We start from the raw sequence: 22,981 nt of genomic DNA on the forward strand, positions 1-22,981 counted from the left end.
AAAGAAGAAGGCAGAACAGTGTAAAGAGGAATGAGAATCCAGGGTGAGGCAGAGAGGGGCAGGGGGGAGCTCAAGAGTGAAATTAGCATTATTCTATAGGATGATCAAGGGTCGGCCCTGACACCCCTAACAACTTTCTGATATGGGGTGACTTTTAAAAAATTTTGGGGGCGCCTGGGTGGCTCAGTCGGTTGAGCGTCCGACTTCGGCTCAGGTCATGATCTCGCGGTCCGTGAGTTCGAGCCCCGCGTTGGGCTCTGTGCTGACAGCTCAGAGCCTGGAGCCTGCTTCAGATTCTGTGTCTCCCTTTCTCTGACCCTCCCCCGTTCATGCTCTGTCTCTCTCTGTCTCAAAAATAAACGAAAAAAAATATTATTAAAAAAAATTTTTTTTTTGCCATCAACAATCAACCTCACTGAAGTGAAAACATTTCCCTACAGAGCAAAGGCAGAGAGAAGACAGGAACAGAAGGGAGGCCTGGGAAACAAATGCACAGAAGAGTAAGAAATGGAGAATAGAATAGAATGAAAACAAGTTCAAATTCTTCAAGGCATCTTCATTGCTTTTGAGGAGTGTGGGTTGATTTTGAGGAGTGAGGAGTCTGGCGCCCAAGAAGAAAAAACTGAGAGGGGTGAAGGCTATTTTTATGTCCTGGAAAATGATATACTACTGCTCCTATAAATTAAATGGAGCAGGGGAAAGGTTTTTTAAGCATTTGTATACGTTCATTTTTTTCTGTACAAACAATATTCACTGCATGTAAAGACACCGTTTTTCAAAATTTGGACATGTTTCTGTCTGAAAGAGAATATCCACTACTTACCTAAGGAATCTGGTGTCATAGAAAGTGTCTGGGAAATGTGGGGAAACAGAGGGATGGTGTCATCCCTTGATCCTAAGGAAGTGAAGGTATTTCCTGAAAAATATATTCCATGTAAGTCTTTTTCTGATCCCACACTAAGAACATGCCATGAAATGTTGTCTCCTAAGCACATATCCAGTCCAGGCAGATTTCCGTACATGTATCCATTTATGGCTACAAGACATTTGTGACAAAGAAAAGAATATTTAACTTATTGTAACTTGCCATCTCTTGAAACTCAGTGAAGGACTAATCATAAAGCAGCTCATTCATGTAAGAATCTCAAGATTGAGTTAAACCCCTTCCTTTAGACTTAAGGCAACTAATGCCAAAGAGGCGATTATTTGTCCAGTGTCATTAAGCTAATATTGAGAGCAGTTAAGATCAGAGTCTATGTCTCTAGATTCTAGACCAGTCCTTTCCCCCTATACCTGCAGTCTTCAAAAACCAACCAACCAACCAACCAACCAACCAATCAACTAACTAACCAACTCAATAAACACTCCACCCACCTATACCACTAATTTGGCAGTAGAAAAATACATGAATTTTCTGTCTCACATCTAGTAATAGCTAAACAATATAGTGCACCAAAAAGGCATTGTTAAATATTTAGTAAATTGAATTTAACATAATCATTTTAATAGTTAATATTTTTGTGGGGAAATTAACTTTAAAAGAAACATGAAACATAGTAGCCAAAACTCTGGGGGGGGAAATGTTTGTCTCTCTTAAACAATCCATAATCCTTTAGGCTCAATGAAATTAAACAACTCTTAATACATTTGTCTTATAAACTGAATGTTCCCTTACAGTGCATCTCGTTAGACTCTTGGAAGTCTGGATCCTCTTTATCCACATTTTCAGGTTCTGTAGTGAATGTTCTGATATTTTCATCTAAGAGATAGCTTTTATTTTCATCAAATATTGTGGCGAGCAGGTAAAACTCTTTGTCTTTTCCCTTCTGTGGATGAGAATAGAAAAAGGAATAGATGTGAAATATAGTCTATATACAAAGTCTAGTCAAATAGTTGATCTGTACATAGGATTTCCTATATAAAGGGATTTGTATACTTCTGAAAAAATCCACTTATGGACATTTTATATAAAGGCATGAATCCCAGTGAATGGATTTATCACAGAACTAAGAAGTTAAGAATTATCTACAGCTATTTGCATTTAAAGCCTTTTCTCTGAACTTATAAAGCACTACATCTGAACTTCATAAAATTAAACTGTGTAATCATAGATGTGTATAGTGGCTTTTCATGAGATGCTTTGTAGAAAGTAAGTAAAATGTTTTCATTTCTGAAACTTCTGAATTCTTAGCATTTATGAAGAAGTTTATGAAGTTTATGAAGAAGTCTGCATTCTTAGCATTTATGAAGAAATTAAATTTGTACACATATTTATATTTTTGTATAAATAGAAAAATTGTATGTACGGTAAGAATTATGAGACTTGAAACACTTTCATTATGTGGATGCTTATTAATATATAGTCTCATTTTTAAGTAAAATATACATTCAATTATACATATATTTATTTGGAAGGATTTATTAGGCTTTATTACCTTATAAATTATAAGAGAAGATAATACAATAAAAAATGCAGAAAAATGCAAAAAATAAATTGGATATTAGTTCACTTTGAGTGAGTAACAAGGGAAATTCATTCCTCAAGCATTTATTGAGCACCTGCTACAATGTCAGAGAGGGGCTGTGGTTGTTCCAAAAAAATTAATAAAACCTTGTTATGATTTCAAGAAATCATAACATAGTCTAGTGGGACAGAAAATCCAGTAAACATAATTGCATAGATAAGTGTTCCAACAGAAACATACACAAGGAACTATGGTAACCTGCAGTGAATTAGTGCATTAGTTAGTGAATATTGTGTGAAGGGCAGGAAGAGACCTTCAGTCTGAGTTTTAAAAATGTCTCCCGTTTCAGCAGGTAAAGGAAGAGGGCAAAATCAAAGAGATGTGAATTAGACTCTCTTCCCCAGGAACTAGCAAGCTAATTTTGCAGTGGAGCCAGAATTGTGTGTGCAGGTGGCAGGGAAGGAGGCATGGATTTGGAGGGATCAACAGGGCCTCGTATGTTGACTTCTGAGGCAACAAACTATAGAATGATTTTTTGTGTGGAGACTGCTATAGCTGGATTTGGAAAGAAGGGTTGTGGAGCTAATTTGAAGCAGAATGAGAGTGGAAACAGGAGTCAGGAGGTTAAAGAAATTCAGAAAGAGGAGATGGTGCCTCAAAAAAGGCAGGGGTATTGGGAGTTTGGTGACTAATACTGAAGGTGAGAAAGGAGTTGTTGATGGAAGTCCTGGGCTGGGTGATGTCATTAACTAAGAGACAGAGTGGAGGAAAGAAGGCTGATTTACAGGAGAGAGGAGCAGGTAGTGGTTGTCCAGAGTGAGATAAAGAGTTAAAACAGTCAAGTGGAATTAGAGGTATCTGGAACATGGTAGGGTGGGTGTTCATCGGGCAGGGGAAGATACAGGTCTGGAGTTAAGAAAAGGATAGAATTGGGAGAATCAGCACACAGAAGAAATTGAAACTGTTGATTGCCACATTGCTTTTCCCCTGCAGTTCTGTCTCAGGCAACCTCTCACCAAGGCATATCCAGACATAGTTCCATGACTCACCTGTTTGCCGTCCTCTCCGAGACTTCCATTTCTGCACACAACAAGAGGTCCTACAAGGCCAGTGTTGATGTCTATTGTCATATTTACTGAGGAATAGTATAACCAAGTCAGGCAGTTGGGATCCATGGAGGTAGGACCTACATCTCTTGGAACTTCCCATGTATAGACAAATGTCATGCCAGGATTTACATGTGAGGAGGGTGGAGGGATACCTAGTAAGAAATAAATATTTGTGAAATAGGACTTAACACCAGAAGGACCCTGGTCTAGACTGTGAGATCTCTGTGAGCAAAGACTGTATCTTGCTCACCTCATAGCACCTTGGGTGGCAGTTGAAAGGTGTTAGGGATGGATTACTGCCATAAGGACACAGAGCTGTTATGATGTGAAAAGTGGGCTCATAATGATTTTAGGAAAATTTTTCTTTTCTTTTTATCTTATTTTTCAAATTTACTTGAGAGAGAGTGCGCGTGCGCACGCACTTGTGTGAGTGAGCAGAGGGACAGAGAGAGAGAGAGAGAGAGAGAGAGAGAGAGAGAATCCCAAGCAGGCTCCATGCTCAGTGCAGAGCCTGCTGTGGGGCTCAATCTCATGACCCCATCAGAAATCAAAAGTTCGAGGCTCAACCAACTGAGGCACCCAGGTGCCCAGGAGGAGTTTTATTTTCCAAATAACATTCTACTGCAGTATGGCTTGCTTGGACCTCCCTTGAGCTATACTTACCTCCTCCAGGTGTTTCGTAGAATGAGCCCTCGTTGCTCTTGTTGTAACGTAGTCCATGAGGATGAATGCTGAGTGGCAGAGAAGCATTGTTATAAAAAGTGATCTTGATGGTCTGTCCCACTTCTGCCTTAATGACAGGGCCTAGAAACCAACAGAATTAGTAGTTGTCCTCGGTTTTCACAAACACAATTGTCAGGTATGTTACTTGAGTAAGTTTCTTTTAGGAACAAATTAAAGAGATGATGTCATGAACCAGAAACACTTCCAACTTCAAGAGCTCTAGATGATGCAGGGTCTTTTTAGAAAGTCACTTTGGATCATATGAATATATTAATCTTATTGGATGTATAGAAACAAAAGAATATAGTTTAGAATTGCATGAATCAGAATGTATTGTTTTCATAAGGTTATAAGATGACAGCTAAAATTTCTATTTTGATTGCACAGAATATGTACAGTGTTTATAACCCTGCAAACTATGAATAGAATTTTACCAAGGATTCCAAGGTGCTTTTCTCTTGCCTTCTGTGTTCGGAAGGAAGCATCTGTGTATTCACGGTAAACTATTTTTTTGTAAGATCCTCCAATTCTGGTTGGGCTTTTTTCAAAATACACCTGGGATTCACTGTGCAGAGAAAATAGATACACAAAGACTTTCAAATTAACAGTGATCATGTGAAAAGAAAGTAAGAATCTACATATATCTGGTTTAAAGTACTTGCAATTTATTTATAGAAACAACACGTGTTAATTTTAGAAAATTTGAAAAATGAGAAGAAATACGATGAAAATTTTTAAAATCTTCATAATCCCATTATCTACATATAATCGCTGTCAACATTTTCCATGGATTTCTTTTCAGCCTTTTTTCTATGCATGGGTATGTTTGTCTACCTGGTAGTTCACACTTTCTACTGGAATAAAAGACATTCTTTTTCAGTTAGGTAGTAACAAACACTACTTTTTAAACAACTATGTGCAGAGATGCTAGAATATTAAGATGAGAGATGTCACTCTTATTTTTAAATGTTATTATGATAAAATTAAGTTGGGTCCCCTGAGAAAAAGTATTCCCTAGCAGTGAAGTAGTGACTTGTCATACTAAGACATCAGAGAATTTTACAGCCAGGACGATCAAGCAAGCTGAAAAAAAAAAAAAAAAGAAATCTACTAATTCATACCTATTTTAGTTAATATATAATGAGAGTTGGACCTAACTCTGAATCTAATTTTTTCTCTAAGCCCAGATATCTTTCTAACAATTAATATAAAATTTCCATTACACAGATTGAGTAATTTGTTGATGAGCATTTAAAATGTAACAAAAAATATTCACTTGATATAACATTCTTAGTTTTCTCAAATTTTCTGTAAGCAAGTTGGAGAAAAATAAATATAATGGGAAATATTTCTTGGTGGTTTTAGAACTTGATATTTTCTGACATATAACTCATTCAACAGACCAGAAGGGTTAAAACTCCTATAATCTTTGGGGTACCTAGGTGGTTCAGTTGGTTGAGCATCCAACTTCAGCTCAGGTCATGATCTCGTGGTTCATGAGTTTGAGCCCCACGTCAGGCTCTGTGCTGACAGCTCAGAGCCTGGAATCTGCTTCAGATTCTGTGTCTCCCTCTTTCTCTGCCCCACTCCTGCTCATGTTCTGTCACTCTGTCTCTCAAAAATGAGTAAACTTTAAAAAATTTTTTTTAAATAAATAAAACTCCTGTAATCTTTGAATTGGTAAATATAAAAGTCAGAAAGACTTTTTGTGTACTTTTAAATGCTGATGCCACAGTAATGTATTTTGGTCTTAGTTTGGGTCATTAAAAAAGCAACTGATAATATAGTCTTAGGTGTTATTAAATAACAAATATTTGGGGCGCCTGGGTGGCGCAGTCGGTTAAGATTCCGACTTCAGCCAGGTCACGATCTCGCGGTCCGGGAGTTCGAGCCCCACGTCAGGCTCTGGGCTGATGGCTTGGAGCCTGGAGCCAGTTTCCGATTCTGTGTCTCCCTCTCTCTCTGCCCCTCCCCCATTCATGCTCTGTCTCTCTCTGTCCCAAAAATAAATAAACGTTGAAAAAAAAAATTAAAAAAAAAAATAATAACAAATATTTATAAAATGTGACTTAAGAATGTCACAGGAAAGAATTTTTAAAAAATAATTTAAAAAAGAATTTCATTTCTTCTTTTAATTAAGAAATTAAATTCTTAATTTTAAAAGAATTAAAAAAAATAATTTCACAGGAAATTATTTAATTATGCCTTTAGACCTTAGCAAGAAAGTATAAATTATACATGGCAACTTTTTGAATCTTTGTAAAATTGTTATTGATGACATTATCCACTATGTCTCTTAATTATACATAATAAATCTATTTTAAAATTTAGTGCTAAGAAAAAACAATGAGCAAGTATGTTTTACTTTGCACTGGCTGTCAAGGCACAGGCAAAATAGAGAACTATTTTGTGTAGTAGTGATCCTTCGACTCAATATTTTCTAATTACCCATATAATTATTTGTCTACTTTTATTTTATCAGTACCTTTTTATTATAAGTTACTTAAATCCTTTTTAAGAGTAGCTGGTTATGAAAAAGTTCAATTATCTTTATTTAATCATAAATATTTTAATCCCTGAATGATTACCTTCCAGCGGCTGTTAAATTTTTTTTAGTGAAGAGATTTATACCAGATGGAGCATAGTTCCAAACAATTTCTTCAGCTGCAATATAGTAACGTATAATACGTGTCCCAGTAACATCTATTGAAGGTTTGTGGCAATTCGTTACATTGAAAAAGGCCTGCATGCTATCTGAAAAACAGTAAACCCAAGTGGAGAATGTTATTAAAACATTTTTCTTATTCCATATATATTTTGTATTTTAGTCAATAATATTGCAACGTCTCCTTTTTTGAGAAACTCAAGGCATTTTACTTCCAGACTCTGTGTAAAAACCTAAAATGTATGAAGCAAGTACAAAAAGCAGGATGCAAAGATGAATGTTAGAGGAACATATATTACCAAAGAATAATAATCACCATTGGGCCAAACCCTAGAAGAAGATGGCACCTGTGTACCAAGAAGAATTTGAGAGTCTATTTGGCCAAAAACATCTTTCCTCATGGGTATAAAATTACTACCATCAGTCACGAATGAATTAGTTGATTTATTAGATTAACTAGTTGGCAGGCAGAAAGAAAATCAAGGCAGGAACATTTCCATGAAGGCATCGGTCCTGTGCTTTGATTTCAGAGCACTGTCAGTGGCAGTATAAATTAGGGTAACTTTTTGGAAGGCAATCTGACAGAATTTGTTGAAATTAAACACCTTCCAGTGTATAATTTCACTTATTGGTAGTCAACTAAGAAAAATATTTGCATATACATAAAAAGATACAAATAAAATGTGTAAATTATAAAATTGGTGATAAGCCAAAAAAGTGGAAGCAATTCAAATGCCAATCAGTAGGTAAATGGTTAAACAATTCAGGATACATTCCCAGTATGGAAAACTATACAACAATTTAAAAGAATAGGTTAGATGTATGGGGAACGTCATAGAAAAAATTTCAAGAAATGTCATAGAAAAGATTGCAAATAGTAGAAAATTATATGCAATATGAACTATTTATGTCAAACAAAACACAAAATATAGCTATGTATTTTTGTTTCTACATGTTCATATACATTATGTGAAAATGCATAGGAAACAGGTTTCCAAGTATTCGTACCCAGGGTGTAATGTCTGGGAGGGACAAGGATGGTGATGGGAGGGTTAGACTAACGGTGTGTTCTTAAATGCTCTACAAACAAAAAACACAACATTTGATCTATTTGCTAATTTTTGTGGTCTAAACACTCCCACTGTGGGCAGTCTGAAGTTACCAAGAGTTTGCCATTTGGCTGACTTAACTCTCAGCCCTCTTGAGCTAGCACAAGCTGGCCCACATACATCACATTAGACTTTCACTCTTTCTGCCTGCTGTCTCCCACCTAATCCTCGCCCCACCTCTATCCTTCCCCTTTTTGTCCTTCCTTTCTTTCCAGCAAAAGTCTACCCATGTATCCTTGTAATTACTAATAACATAAAGTAAAATTTTAAATAAATTTTAAACACTTTTAAAAGAGTGGAGGTAAATTTTTAAAACCACACACAATTCTAGGACTCAAAGAGATTGATTAAACACATGAAAAGCTATAGAGTCAATCAAATCAGACAAGGAACTCTAAGAAATTTCTTCAATTGTGCTTCGGGCCAACCCTATTCTTTCAGCAGAGTTGAGGGCCAGACCTGACTTGAAGACACCGTCTGCAAAGTAAATAACTAGGAAGAGTGGGGCTGAGTGTACATTTTCACCTGAAAATGATATTCCTTTCTAAGTGAGAAATTTTTTTTTAATTTATTTAAACTTTCATTTATTTTTGAGAAACAGAGAGATAGAGTGTGAGCCAGGGAGGGGCAGAGAGAGTGAGAGACAGAATCTGAAGCAGCCTCCAGGCTCCGAGCTGTCAGCAGAGCCAGAGCCCGATGTAGGGCTCGAACTCACGAACTGTGAGATCGTGACATGAGCCGAGATCAGATGCTCAAACAACTGAGCCACCCAGGTGCCCCTCTAAGTGAGAAACTTCTAATCATTAAAGTTGATCCTTGAGTTACAGGAACTTCATGGGGTTCTCTTTCCCATAGCCCTAGGAAGGCCACAGCATATAACAAATCCTGATAAATACTTGCTGTATACTTCTTTAAGTAATTAATTGAAGCATGATGCTAACCAAAGGATGAGACTTAGAAAAAGATGGGTTTTGATCAGAGAAGTAAACCCCATTTTTGTACAAAAAAACAAAAGTGAAATTCTTCAGTTCTAATAACAACAATGTTTTTTGATTGAAAGGTAAAACAAAATATTTGCAAGATTATGTGTACAGTTTGATCCTATTTAAGAATAGAAAAGATTAATAACATCATAACTGGCCATCGTGTTATTCAATGGAGACTGTGAATGAAGAGGTAAATAAATGAAAATACGTAAGTTTCCTGAGTTCTGGGTTAGAATCATTTGATCCTACATAATTCCTGGCAATTCTTCTTATAGGGTTTTGTGCAAGTGTTTTAACTTCTTGAAACTTGTTTTCTCAACTAAAACAGACAAACAGTAATATGTGCTATGACATTCAGGCTTTTCATAAGGCTCGCCAACGAATAAATACAAAACTTTTTTTTTTTGTAAAAACAAAACAAAACATCCTAATATATCTAAAAGGGTTCGTTTTTATGGAGTTAAGTGTCAGACACCTGGGTTCCAGTTCTAATCCCTTCACCAACTTTCCAAAAGGCAATGCCATCACCTCCCTAGAAATCAGTTTCTCCATTTGGAAGATAAGGCATTCGTGGTGGGTTGTAACCTTGAAAGTTCTCTGAGCCTATATTACATAAAGGTAATAAATCCCTACCATATATCTGGCATCCCAGCTTCCATACTCCAGGGCCCTTGGCCACCATGAAGGCATCTTCCAGCGAGGCAGGGAAGACGGTGATGGTGTCCTTCCTGTGATTCCGAGATATCAGAGTTTGTCCATGCAGATAGAGGGGGTGTGTGTCCAGCACACCACCCATGCCAACAATATACCACTTGACCCTGTCCTCTGAGCACATGGTGAGATTGGGCAGATTTCCATACATGTATCCATTTATTGCTGAAAACCAACGTATACTTTATTTTACTTGATCTGTTTTTAAGTAAACTCTACTCCCAACTCAGGGCTCAAACTCACGACCCTGATTATCAAGAGTCACGTGCTCTACCAACTAAGCCAAGAAAACAAATGTGCCTTGGTCTATTACACATGGTAGATCAGGACCACATGCTGTACATTCTGCACATTTCTTCATTACACAAACCTCACCATGTCAGTGTTCTTATCACACATAATATACCAGAGGATTTGATTTATGTTTTACACACAAAGAGGCTATCAATATCTATATATCTATATATATATCTATATAATCAGAAGTGTTAGAAGCACAGAGATTAGAGGAAAGAGGAGGAAGGTAAGCTGGAAGGCAGAGAGTACAGCTGAGGAGAAAAGAATAGAAAGAAGCTAAGTCCCAGAAGGAAGAGAACAAGGGTAGAGGTGACTGAGATAACGAGAGCATCTTTTCTGAAAAATCCTATGTAGAAACACATTTTCGTAAAATATCTGGTCAGTTATGTTTTTGCTCTTCCATAATATTTTATTACCTTAAAATTACATCCTTCCTATGTATTTCCCATGCACTTTTGATCAATATCAGACTATAGAAAACATATGCACCTACCTAACTTTATGCGCTACGACACTTTGCAAACCAGCAAGACTTACTAGATGACTCTTGCATATCAACCAGTGTGCCCTGGGCGAAAAACTGGAAAATGTAGACTCAACCACACAAACTTGAACAAAAGGAAATCACTAAATAGAACCACAGAAGTTAGAATTACAGGATATTATGAATAAGGAAGTTTTCTTTAATCTTACAGTGCATCTGATTGCTCTCCTGGAAGTCAGGATCACTAGTATTTACTTTGCCGGATTCAGTATACTTCTTAATGTTTTCATCGATATACCAGCTATTGTTTTCATTAGTTATAGATAACATCAAAACATAAGACCTGTCGATATTTTTTTCGGTGTCTCCATCCAGTGTGCCTGAAACATAAAGAACAACAAAACTTGCTCTTTGCAATAATTATTTTTGCTGTGAGATAAACTGGTGATTCTAACTGATTCAACTTAAAATATGAAAGTAAAATCTTGCACATCTACAGACAGAACCGTAAGGAACAAAGCATGCAAGGAATGGGCAGACAGCTTCTCATCTTCCTACTTTCTTCCACTCTGCTGATTCAACATATTTCTGTAGGAGAAAGGGGTCAGTCATTTTGTGAAAAGGTGGCACCAAGTGAAGTTTACCGGGTTTGACTACCATCTAGTGACCAACTTGCGTCACTGAACTTGAACTGAGGCCTCGGACTCACCATCGCCATCTAGTGCTCAGAGTCTGAGAGGGCAGCTTTACTTTCTCAACTGGAGAATCAAGGTCAAAGCAGGAAAAGGGAGCTCATTTGATAGAAAAATTCCACTAGGAGAGCGAGGGAGAGCCCGCTTATTCTGGTTCTATTGCTACAATGAGATTTGAAAAAATATATTACCTCTTTTACAAGTCAGAATTGGTCCAATAAGACCGGAAGCCACATCTTTTGGAGTGTCTACATGGGAGTGGTAAATCCGTGTCACACAGTTACTGTCATTGGGGCCAGGCCCCTGTTTTTCTTCTACATACCACTTGTAGGTATATTGTGCCCCTGGCTCCAGGCGATCATCTTCCTTTTGCCAGCCCGTAGTATTATCAGGATAGAGAGCACCTAGAAAACATAATCTGCACTGTGGTCACAATAACTATTGGGCAGCACTGTTTTGAATGTGACTCATGCTTCTCTGTTAAGCCATAAATGTATGTTAATTTGCATTTTTAGAATCAAGTGAGCATTTCTCCCCTCCTCTTTCCTGCTTCCTGTCTCTTCTTCTTTAACTGGCATCCACCTGAATGTCCAGCTTGTCCAGTTTCTAGACTAAAGTGGAATGAGGCAAGCAGCATAATTGCACACCATTATCACCATTATTATGAATTCCAGAAATATTTACTGTGCATCTACTATATGCCTAGACCTTCGATACAGAAGTCTGGGCTCCTGAGTTGCCTTCCCTATTCTCTTCACTGCAAATTAGACTTGGGACCCCAGGCATCGAGAGGCATCCATGTGTCCTCCAAGCAGTCCACTAGAGTGCAAAAGTGGCCCTTTGCATAGCTTACATTACCCTGAGCTATCACCCCAGTTCTGAATCTGGAGGCTTTCTCTTCTTTCTTTCTTCTTTTCCTAGAATTTTGCCTCAGATCTTTATCTCTTGAAGCTGGAGCCCTCATAACTATGAATAAAATTCCTCCATTCAATAGAAGATTTGGAAGCATGGTCAACTGCTCACACATTTACCCATCTTTCAAGACCCTCCTTTCTCCACGCTGAACACAAAGCCTTCTTTGTTGGCTTTTTCTTCCCTTCCTTTTTCCAGCACCATTAGGCAACTGTGAGTGTTGATGTTTGGGAGACAAGATACTGTCTGGAAAATAATGATTGCTCTTGATGCTGATGTTTTCAAGAGGCTAATCCTCATCCATTAGGAAGTGAAGTGAGGTGGGGGTAGAATAGTATTTCTGCTAACCTAACATTTGCTCATGAGTGTCTCCTACCCAAAAAAAAAAAAAAAAAAAAAAAAAAAAAAATTGAACATGACCCATGCTTTCTCCATTAAGCCATGAATATAGTTAGTTTGTGTTATTATTATTAGTGAAAAGTATGTTTTCTTTCCCAGGAATTGCAGAAGAGTAGTCACTTATTCAAGATGAGAAAATGAAAAAGGATTTTCTTGGATATAAACATCAGGGGCCGCTGGGTGGCTCAGTCATTTAAGCATCCGACTTCAGCTCAAGTCATGATCTCACGGTTCGTGAGTTCGAGCCCTGCATCAGGCTCTGTGCTGACAGCTGAGAGCCTGGAGCCTGTTTGGATTCTGTCTCCCTCTCTGTCTGCCCCTCCCCAACTGTTCCTCCCCAACTTGTGCTCTCTTTCTCTCTCAAAAAATGAATAAACATTAAAAAAAATTTTTTTAAAGACATCAAAAGTAAGAGTCTGCATTCATCCCAAACGACTCCTAGTTGATAATTACCCTGCTTTCCCTGATGTAATGGGCTCATACTTTCCATAAACAACAACTCAGAAATGTAAGGTAAGAGAATCCACTTACCTTCATTTTCTTTAGTGTAGCTGAGTCCATGAGGATGGAAACTATAGATTCTTGAAGCAAAATTTTTTACATGTACATAAATGAAGTCTCCAGTCTCTGCCTTAATTATTGGACCTAAAAATCCCAACCAGGATGGTTTTTCAATGATCGTTTGAAATGTGTCATTAGTATACTGAAAATACAAAGCTTTTTTGTAAACAGATCCTATCCTGTTTGGGCCTCGTTGTAGATATACATAGGACTGAAACTCTCTGTAAAAAATAAAGAAACAAAAAGCAAGAACTTTAACATATTTTGACAGGAAAGAAAATATGTTAAATCAACTGAAACTAGAAGTAAGAAGATTTGCAGTCTGATTTTGATAGACAAAATTCAAGACACTAGAGAAAATGCTAAGGGAGTTAAAATAAAAAGGTACTGTAGGCAAGGAGAACGTTTGGAGTATGTGATGAAGAGATCAAATACAAATGTAGCAAGTAATATACATGGCATTTTGGTTTGAGGGACTTACCAAATTTTTTGTACTAAGCCACAAGAAGGTTTCTAACCTCATTTGAAGGGCGCTTTAGATCTCGAGCATTAGATCAATTCTTATGACTTAGAATTATTTACATGTTTAAATGGATTTGTATATTTGTTGGTAGACTTAGGGTCATTTCGCCAACAAACATGGTAAATCAGAACCCTGTCCATAACCTCTAGATTTCTTCCTCCCAATTATTTGAAAAGAGAAGTCAAGAAGACAGCTGCAATTTTTACAATCTCCATCACACCCTCCATATCAGAAGAAAAAATGTTGTTTCGTATCTTGAGCACCACACAAAGTTGATGATAATCACAGAATTAGAGATGATCCCTGAAATAATGTTCCATGATGGCAAGAGTGGTGACAATTCTAAAAGGAATAATTTCGGAGTGCCTGGGTGGCTCAGTCAGTTGAGCGTCTGACTTCGGCTCAGGTCATGATCTCACAGCTTGTGGGTTTGGCCTCGTGTCGGGCACTGTGCTGGCAGCTCAGAGTCTGGAGCCTGCTTCAGATTCTGTATCTCCCTCTCTCTCTGCCCCTCACCTGCTCATGCTCTGTCTCTCTCTGTCTCTCAAAAATAAGTAAAGGTTTAAAAAAAATTTTGAAGGAATGATTTCTGATTTCTATCAATATCTGTCTTCCATGCCATGCTTAGCTAAATAAATAAATAAATGCAAAAACAAAAAACAAACAAAGGAACAAAAGGAAGTGGTTCTAATAACAACAGTTTCTATAACAACAGGTTCTAATAACAACAGTGCCCGTAAAGGGTCAAACATGGGAAATTTTTCATCAGCATTTTATCAGTGAATAACAATTATCAACTTTTGTTTCTGATAGCAACTTTTCCCTGCAAAGGTATTACTTACTCATCTTCTGAAAAAGGCTTCCCATTGAGCATATTTTTACCAGTAGGAGCATAGTTCCAAGTGGTTTCTTTGATGCCTATGCTGTAGTGCCTATCTTTTGCCCAACCCGGAGAACTAACAAAAAACAGAAACATTAATGGTAAAAGGGCCTTCATTTTCAAACCCTAAGCCTGGAGAGGCTAAATGAGTGATGCCTGCCTTTCTTTTATAATCCAGGCTTTCTTCCTTTATTTGTATCCATTTACATAAATCAGGGTTGCATAAGAGTCCATCATGTGTTTCATCTACACATACGTCATTTTGGTTCTAAATGCATTTAGTTTTCATTAGTCAGGCTGGGTGAAATGTTGCACAACCAATAGAGAATACTGATTCTTGGCCAGTATTAGAGCTTGCTTGAATTACTGGGTACATAGGCTACCCAGATCATCTATCATCCCAGGACAATTGTTATCTATTCTTAAATTATAGGAATTGTCTGCAGTTTACTCTCCAGCCTCCACTTTCCCACTGTTCCAGTCCATCTATGTACCATTCCCTGATTCTTCATTATATGTTAATTTTAATAATTTGTTCCTCTAGATGCTAATTTAAATTCTTTTTCATTTAATACTTTACGTCATTCTCAAATTTCTTGAGATCGAAGACTATCCATAATCTAGCTCCCAATCTGATATTCCAAGTTCGTCTCCATAATTCGACTTCAGTATCCCTTCTCTCTGGGAAGTTGACTGAGTAGGGACACAGAGCAGCGTGGGGAGGAATACCTGAGCACCGCGATCAGACAGCTCTGAGTTTGCATTTTACTTAACTCTGCCACTTACCCGCTGTGTAACCTGTGTGTAATTGTGGAGCTCAATTTCTTCACTTATCAAATGATAGTAACAATTACTTTCCCAATTAGGAAGTTGTGAAAATTAGATAAAACAGCACACATTATAGAGGACCTTGGGGACACATGAGGAGCCTGGTACACAGTCAGCCTTTAGCAAATGTTATTTACCTTCTTCCTCCCCATTGTTAGAGTGGGCTTTCTGAATTCATCTGATAATATGCACACCCATTCCCCAGCCTGATAGTTCCTCCCTCCCCTTCTCCCATCCTCGTGTTATCCAATTTTTCAAGCCTCCTGAGATTTTACCTCCTCAGTGAAGACTGCCATGATTATTTTGGCCTCTAGACACCTCTCTCTTTCTGAATTCACCAGCTACAGTGTCCAGGCCTGGTAGTTAACCACACAGTTTTGTACTGTTGTTTAAATTTTCATGTACTTTCTTTACTCCCAACAGATTGTAAATTGTACAGATTTCTTCTTTTTATTCTGTATATCCTCTAGAAATGTCAAGGAATAAATGCTAAATTTTTTTGGAACAAATAAATAGAGTGCCTTTGCCACAGTTACAGTAAGTAAGGAAAGGAACAGGAGTCTTTGCCATTGATTTATGTGTCATCATATATTGGGATATCTGTTACTATTAGACCTTGTTTGAGACTTTCCATTTAGAAAGCCACAATGCCTTTCAACAGTTAGAGTGGTATTCTGACTTAGGTTTAGAAACGCACACTGAGGAATATTAAGGCATTGCAATCATATAACATGTATTATTTTGCAGCTTGCTCTTATTTCTCAACTACATGTTTGAGACACCTTTACATATCACTGCCTAGAAGTCTACTTGTTTCATTTTAAGTGCAACATGTTTTTATTATGAATGTAATTTCTTTATTTTTTAAAACATACAAGATCAAAGTATATTTTTCCTGGGTGTGCAGACTGATGTCTGTACTAACTTAAGAAAGTGCCAATAAAAAGGGGGGAGGGGTACATATCAAACACACATACAGCACTGAGAAGAGATAGGATTATTATATTTATTTCTTACAAGGAGAATGCATTTCTATATTACTTGATTTTAAAAATCAAACTATTTGCATTTTTTCTTTCTTGCATTAAAAAATAATGAGGCTATAGGGGCACCGGGGTGGCTCAGTCAGTTAAGCGTCCAACTTCAACTCAGGTCATGATCTCATGGTTCAGGAGTTTGAGCCCCACATCAGTCTCTGTGCTGACAGCTCAAAGCCTGGAGCCTGCTTTAGATTCTGTATCTCCCTCTCTCTCTACCCCTCCCCCACTCATGCTCTGTCTTTCTCTCTCAAAAACAAATAAACATTAAAAAAAAAAATTTTTTTTAAAGAGGCTATCAATCTTCCTCATAAGCAACAGTTGCTAAATTCTACCAAAATCAAAACTTCTATGTTGTTGTATAACAAAACTTATTCACATTTGTGAATTCTTAGGTGAGTTTTAAAAGAAAGTTGGGCTGGGACGCTTGGGCGGCTCAGTTGGTTAAGCACCTAACTTTGGCCCATGTCATGATCTCATGGCTCATGGGTTTGGGTCCCCATGTCAGGCTCTGTGCTAACAGCTCAAAGCCTGGATCCTGCTTCAGATTCTGTGTCTCCCTCTCTCTCTGCCCCTGCCCTGCCTGAGCTCTGTCTCTCTCTTTCTCTTTCTCAAAAATAAGTAAACAAGCATTAAAAGGAAGTTGGGTAAACAGTCCACTGCTTTGGTAGGTTTTAAGGTCACCAGAAGACATTGGAAGGAATTCAGAAAAGCTGGGCCTGGTGGGACCTCGGTGTGTGGAGAAACTGCCCATAGAAAAATCAAGAGGAAAGGATTCATAAGTGGCACCCTTTGGGAAACAGTTGAAAGGGTTGAAGAGAAGATCCAGACATGGGTCAGACACGTGGGTCTTATGAGAGAGAGGAGTTTAAGATAGGCTCTATGGTTTCAAGGAGGAAATCCATGGGTTGGAATAGTTGGTTCAGATATTTAGCTCTGGATATGGAAGAACCTTAGGACCTTCCCTGTGGTCTAGACCAGTAGCTGTGGAAGAATCTACCCATCACGTAGGGGTGGCAAGATCCCTTAAATGGGTTTTCTAATGTCTCTTTATCCTGAAATTCTGTGACTTATTTCCTCATCCTCCCAGAAACATTAATTTTATTCTGAAAGGTGGATAATAGGAGACCCATTCAGCTGACTGTTTTTTTGTTTTTTTAACTCAGTAAGTACCCTAAGAAATGAAAAGTCTAGTGTATTCAAATCAAATAAATCTATCTCCAGTTCCCAACTCCACCATGTATTAGCTGTGTGATTTGGAATGAGTTGCATAATCATTCTGAACCCAAGTCCCCTTATCTGTAACATGAGGGTAATAATAATCAAAGTTTGGTGGTCCAGTGAGGACCTAGCTTCTAGTCTGTCAAAGAAAGTTAAACATCCTCCCCTCAGACAATGAAAATGGTGTTGGTAAATATTCTTTCTTCTTCTTCTTCTTCTTCTTCTTCTTCTTCTTCTTCTTCTCAACAAATGAATAGGGAAACTGGCTTCTTTTTTTTTTTTTTTGTGGTGGTAGTGGTGGTGGTTGGGTAGGGAAGAGGTTGGAAGGAGGTACTTTTTCTTAGATAATGTTATATTTTATAGATTGGCAAAATAAAAATTTCTGCCTTTCCCTTCCTGCATAGCCCTCAATATATCCGTCTTGGTACAGCAGTGTTTGAAGTTGGTAACCATTATTTGATTATATTCTTGGTTTGTATCCCAAGAACATAAGGCAACTTAGCTAAGCTTTATTGAATTTGGCTCAAATGTATAAGCTCAAACACCTTGGAGGAAAATTTGGATTCCTTCCTGGTTTTTCTATTCCACAGCTAAAAATAAGTCTAAGAATAAATAGAGCACATGAAAATATGCACAAGGACCTAATGATAATAGCACCTTATGTTTTAAAAGCTTTACAATATATAAAATACCTTTAAAAGTATTCTTCAAAATGTTATCTTCAAAACACTCTCCCTCAACCCAACCCTTATACCTGTTTAATACATGAAGCATCTAAAGTTCAGAGGGCCTAGTAATTTGCCACAGGATTTACACTTCCAAGTTATGGTGCCAGGCAGGGTTCAAATAGAAATCACAGGATTCCAAGTCAAATATTTCTCCCATGTGACCTTATTAATTGGCTTCAGTAGTTTAAGCATATGACTTCTACATTAATCAATAAATGCTAAGTTTTGCTCAGAATATAAAACTCTAAGTGTATCTTCCAACAAGGTAGACCAATGGGATGTAAATGATGTGGGGGCAGGATGGGGAGTTTAAAGACAATGGGGTAGATGTTAGCAACTTTTCCACCCATTTCCATTCTTTCTGTTTCTTCTCCCAATAGCCACCATTTGTTGAAAGTCACATCCTCAGTCACTTTCTAAACAGTAACTCTAATTGTGTCAGCAAATCCTGAAAGGAAAGTTGTTAGGCTCCTTGTAATTGAAAAACTAGAACTTGGTTCTAGTAAGGAACTTACCAAAGCAAGTAGGTGTTATTGTCAAAGTTGAACCCAGCCCTTAAAGCCTAATGGATGCTCTCACTACTAACCTCCCCGCCTGGTACTCTGGGCAACTCAGGGCAACTATCAACCAGATAAGAGTTAAATAAGTAGAGCAACTGGTAGCTGGGTCAGAGAGGTACACTTAGGCTAGAGCCCTGTGTCCTTCTCAGGTTAAAAATACATAAACCACAAGCTTTCAGAGTATGGGGTAGACACCATGAGGGGCTAGACACCCACAAAATAAGGCATAGAATGAAATAGTGGGAAGATGTTGAAAATGAAGAATAAAGAGAAAAGTACATCAGACAACACTACTGTGATTATGATGAATCAAGACAAAAACAAGTCCACTCCAAAGTAATGTCTGAACACATATGAAAAACACAAACATTGCCCAAACCTTTAAAATAACCAAATATTCTCTTATCCTGGCTATAACTGACTGCTTTGTTAAGATATTGAATCATAGAATAAATACTGCATCCAATCTAGAGCAAAGCCCTGATTCCTTTTTCTTTTCTTTTCTTTTCTTTTCTTTTCTTTTCTTTCTTTTCTTTTCTTTTCTTTCTTTTTTTTTTTTTTTTTTTTTTGAGAGTGAGAGGGCACAAGTGAGAGAGGGGCAGAGAGGGAGGGAGAGAAAGAATCTCACAAGGGACAGAGAAAGAGAGAGAGAGAGAGGAAGAGAGAGAGAGAGAAGCAAGGCTCACCTGAAGTGGGGCTCTTGTTCACCCAAAGTGGGACTCGAGCTCACCCAATATGGGACTCAAACTCATGAACCATGAAATCATGACCTGAACCGAAGTCAGATGCTTAACTGACTGAGCCACCCAGACACCCTGCTTCCTTTTTTTTTTTTTTTAATGCTTATTTATTTATTCTGAGAGAGATAGAGGAGGGGCAGAGAGAGAGGGAGAGAGAGAATCCTAAGCAGGCTCCACCCTCAGCTAGGTGCAGAGCTCAATCTCAGTCGTGAGATCATGATCTGAGCTGAAATCAAGAAATGGATGCTCAACCGACTGAGCCACTTAGGTGCCCCTAAAGCCCTACTTCTTTAAACATCCCTTAAATCACCTAACACAATCCTATAAGTCCTTTGTAACACCTTCTGTCTGAGATACTCCGTGGTTCTCCATGGTATGTGTTGTCTTACATTGCAACGAGCAATAAACACAACTTATTCAATTATAGGTAAATTCCTGTGGTTTGGTTGGAGTGCATTGAGGCTAATCTCCCTTAGAAAAAAAGTCTATGACATAGCTACTATTAAAATATTATAGGGGTGCCTAGATGGCTCAGTCCATTGAGTGACCAACTTCAGCTCAGGTCATGATCTCACGGTTGGTGAGTTCAAACCCTGTGTGGGGCTCTGTGCTGACAGCTCAGAGCCTGGAGTCTGCTTCAGATTCTGTGTCTTCTTCTCTCTGCCCCTTCCCCCCTCATGCTCTGTTTCTCTTTCGAAAATAAACATTAAGAAAAAAATTTCCAAATAAAATAAAATATTGTCAACATGACTAAAATTCAGAAATTTATGTCTCCAACCTGGACCTTTCTGCCTAATTGTTTTTTTTTTTTTTAATTTTTTTTTTTAATTTTTTTTTTTAATTTTTTTTTTCAACATTTATTTATTTTTGGGACAGAGAGAGACAGAGCACGAACGGGGGAGGGGCAGAGAGAGAGGGAGACACAGAATCGGAAACAGGCTCCAGGCTCTGAGCCATCAGCCCAGAGCCCGACGCGGGGCTGGAACTCACGGACCGCGAGATCGTGACCTGGCTGAAGTCGGACGCTTAACCGACTGCGCCACCCAGGCGCCCCTCTGCCTAATTGTTTAATACAGCACTTCTCAAACATGCAGATAAATCCCCATAAAAATCTGAAGATCTTTCAAAATGTAAATTTTGCTTCTGTAGGTCTGGGGTAGAGCTCAATATTCTGCATTTCTGTGCTGGCTCTCTGGGGATGCCAGTGCTGCAGATTCATGAACCATACTTTGAGTAACAACAACCTCATAGACATCTCGATATCAATATGCCCAAATATGAATTTCTAAGACTTTCATTTTTAGCTCCAACATGTTAAGAGCTTGGATGTCATCACTACCATCCTTACAATAAGAAACACTGGACAAACTGGAAATCAACAACTTTTCCTGAACCCATTAGAGAAGTAATGCAAGCAGGGAGATGAAAATTCTAAATAATAATAATAACAAGAAGAAGAAGAAGAAGAAGAAGAAGAAGAAAATACTAGAAATCAAAAATACTATAACAGAAATAAAAGTGCTTCTGATGCCTCATTAGACTGGACACAACCAAGGAGAGAATCAGTGAGCTTAAAGATCAGTCAATAGAAACTTCCAAAACTGAAATGCAAAGAGGAAAAAGGAATGAAAACAAAAAAAAAACAAACAAATCACACACATACGCACAGAGAATATTCCAGGACTATGAGATAATTTTTAAATGTAACAAAATTGGAGGGCCAGAAGAAGAATGAAAGAAATGGACTAAAATAAATATTTAAAGTAATATGGACCAAGAAGTTTCCAAATTTAGTGACAGACACTACTAAGCTACAAATCCGAATGGCTCAGAAAACAAATGCTAGAATAAATACCAAAAAACAAAAACAAAACCCTATACTTAAGCATATCATACTCAATCTACAGAGAACATCTTGAAAGAACACAGAAAGAGGAAAATATCTTACCTGTAGAGAAACAAGAAGAAGAATCACAAAACTGAACCGATCTTGCTCATCCCGCGAAAACCATTTTATTCACTGCCTTCTTCATCTCAGTTCATGGCACTTGCAGCCTTCTAAGCCAGGTCAGAAACGTTGGATTCAGCCTTATCTCCTCTCCTTTTCACATTTCACATTCAGTTTGTCACCTGTTCAAAGTATACAGTAAAACCTTGGTTTGTGAGCCTAATTCATTCCAGAAACATGCTTGTAATCCAAAGCACTTGCCTATCAAAGCGAATTTCCCCATATGAAATAAAGGAAACTCAGAGGATTTATTCTACAACCCAAAAATATTCATATAAAAATGATACAATTATTTAATATAATACAAAATAAAGCAAATGTAAACGATGAAGAAAAATTAACCTGCACTTACCTTTGAAAACCTTCATGGCTGGTGTGAGGGAGACAAGAGAGAGGAGGGTTATTGTGTAGGACAACTTTCACTATCACTAACGGAATCACTGCTATCTGTTGGCTCAATGGAATCTTTCCCTTTTCGTGCCACTTTAACAAGGAACCTATCCAATGACACTTGATTTTGCCTCCTTTTGAGGATTTCGTGTAAATGTGACATTGCATTGTCGTTAAACAGATTCATTGCTCTCACTGCTACAGCCTTATTCGGGTGATGCTTTCCTACAAAATTTTGCACTGCTTCCCACAGTTTACACATCTCCTTAATCTCATTTGAAGTGAGGGATTCCTCTGCCTTTTTCTCCCCCTCCTCTGCAGACGAGATGCAAGACGTAAACTTCTTATAAAATCTTGCAGTTTCGGCCACTCGCATACCCCGTTAACACTTCTTGATGATTTCCTTCTTAACTTCCACTGTAATCAACTCCATCTTTTTACCTCCTTTCTTTTCAACCTTTTTCTGCATAGAGCCATTGTGTGCGTTCGCACAGATGTTGACTACAGTACAGTATTCATAAACTCTTGTCATATACTGTATTTAATGTAACTGGCAATGAGGCAGCAGAAGAAAGGGTCTACCTGCAGGCAGCCTGACCTAGAATGAAGCAAAGCCTTCCTAAGCTTACTCTTGCACGGAAAAGCAAAGGACTTTCCACAGGTGCTCTGAAGTGACAAAACAAACAAACAAACAAACAAACACCACAAACAAACAGAAAAACACTAGTACCAGTAGTGGGCACCTTCCAATGTTCCAAAAAATCACTGATTTCTGCCAAACGCTGCAGCCTGAGACCAAGCATCTGAGCATGGGAGATGATCACCCACAATCCTGCAGCGAGAGAGAAAGAGAGAGAGAAGAATCATTGGCTCATCTGTGATCATGTGATGTTCCGTGTCACATACTACTTGTATTCCAAGACACCACGCATTTATCAAGTTAAATGTGTTAG

At 38.0% G+C, this 22,981-nt stretch overlaps 1 protein-coding gene across 1 annotated transcript in view; it reads right to left on the minus strand.

The window, feature by feature from the left end:
• Nucleotides 1-14,876, minus strand: part of LOC125175663 (ceruloplasmin-like) — a 29,873-nt gene extending 14,997 nt beyond the window's left edge. Inside the window, exons 1-11 of the mRNA XM_047876447.1 lie at nucleotides 14,479-14,876; nucleotides 13,084-13,334; nucleotides 11,433-11,645; nucleotides 10,759-10,929; nucleotides 9,691-9,933; nucleotides 6,886-7,051; nucleotides 4,732-4,862; nucleotides 4,238-4,378; nucleotides 3,515-3,726; nucleotides 1,676-1,826; nucleotides 824-1,036 (exon numbers count right to left, since the gene is read on the minus strand). Coding sequence (XP_047732403.1) covers nucleotides 824-1,036; nucleotides 1,676-1,826; nucleotides 3,515-3,726; nucleotides 4,238-4,378; nucleotides 4,732-4,862; nucleotides 6,886-7,051; nucleotides 9,691-9,933; nucleotides 10,759-10,929; nucleotides 11,433-11,645; nucleotides 13,084-13,334; nucleotides 14,479-14,633 — 2,047 coding nt within the window. The 5' untranslated portion in view covers nucleotides 14,634-14,876. The remainder of the gene's footprint in view (nucleotides 1-823; nucleotides 1,037-1,675; nucleotides 1,827-3,514; nucleotides 3,727-4,237; nucleotides 4,379-4,731; nucleotides 4,863-6,885; nucleotides 7,052-9,690; nucleotides 9,934-10,758; nucleotides 10,930-11,432; nucleotides 11,646-13,083; nucleotides 13,335-14,478) is intronic.
• Nucleotides 14,877-22,981: the final 8,105 nt, after the last annotated feature.

Source organism: Prionailurus viverrinus, chromosome C2 (genome assembly GCF_022837055.1).
Source record: "Prionailurus viverrinus isolate Anna chromosome C2, UM_Priviv_1.0, whole genome shotgun sequence".
Classification (NCBI taxonomy): domain Eukaryota; kingdom Metazoa; phylum Chordata; class Mammalia; order Carnivora; family Felidae; genus Prionailurus; species Prionailurus viverrinus.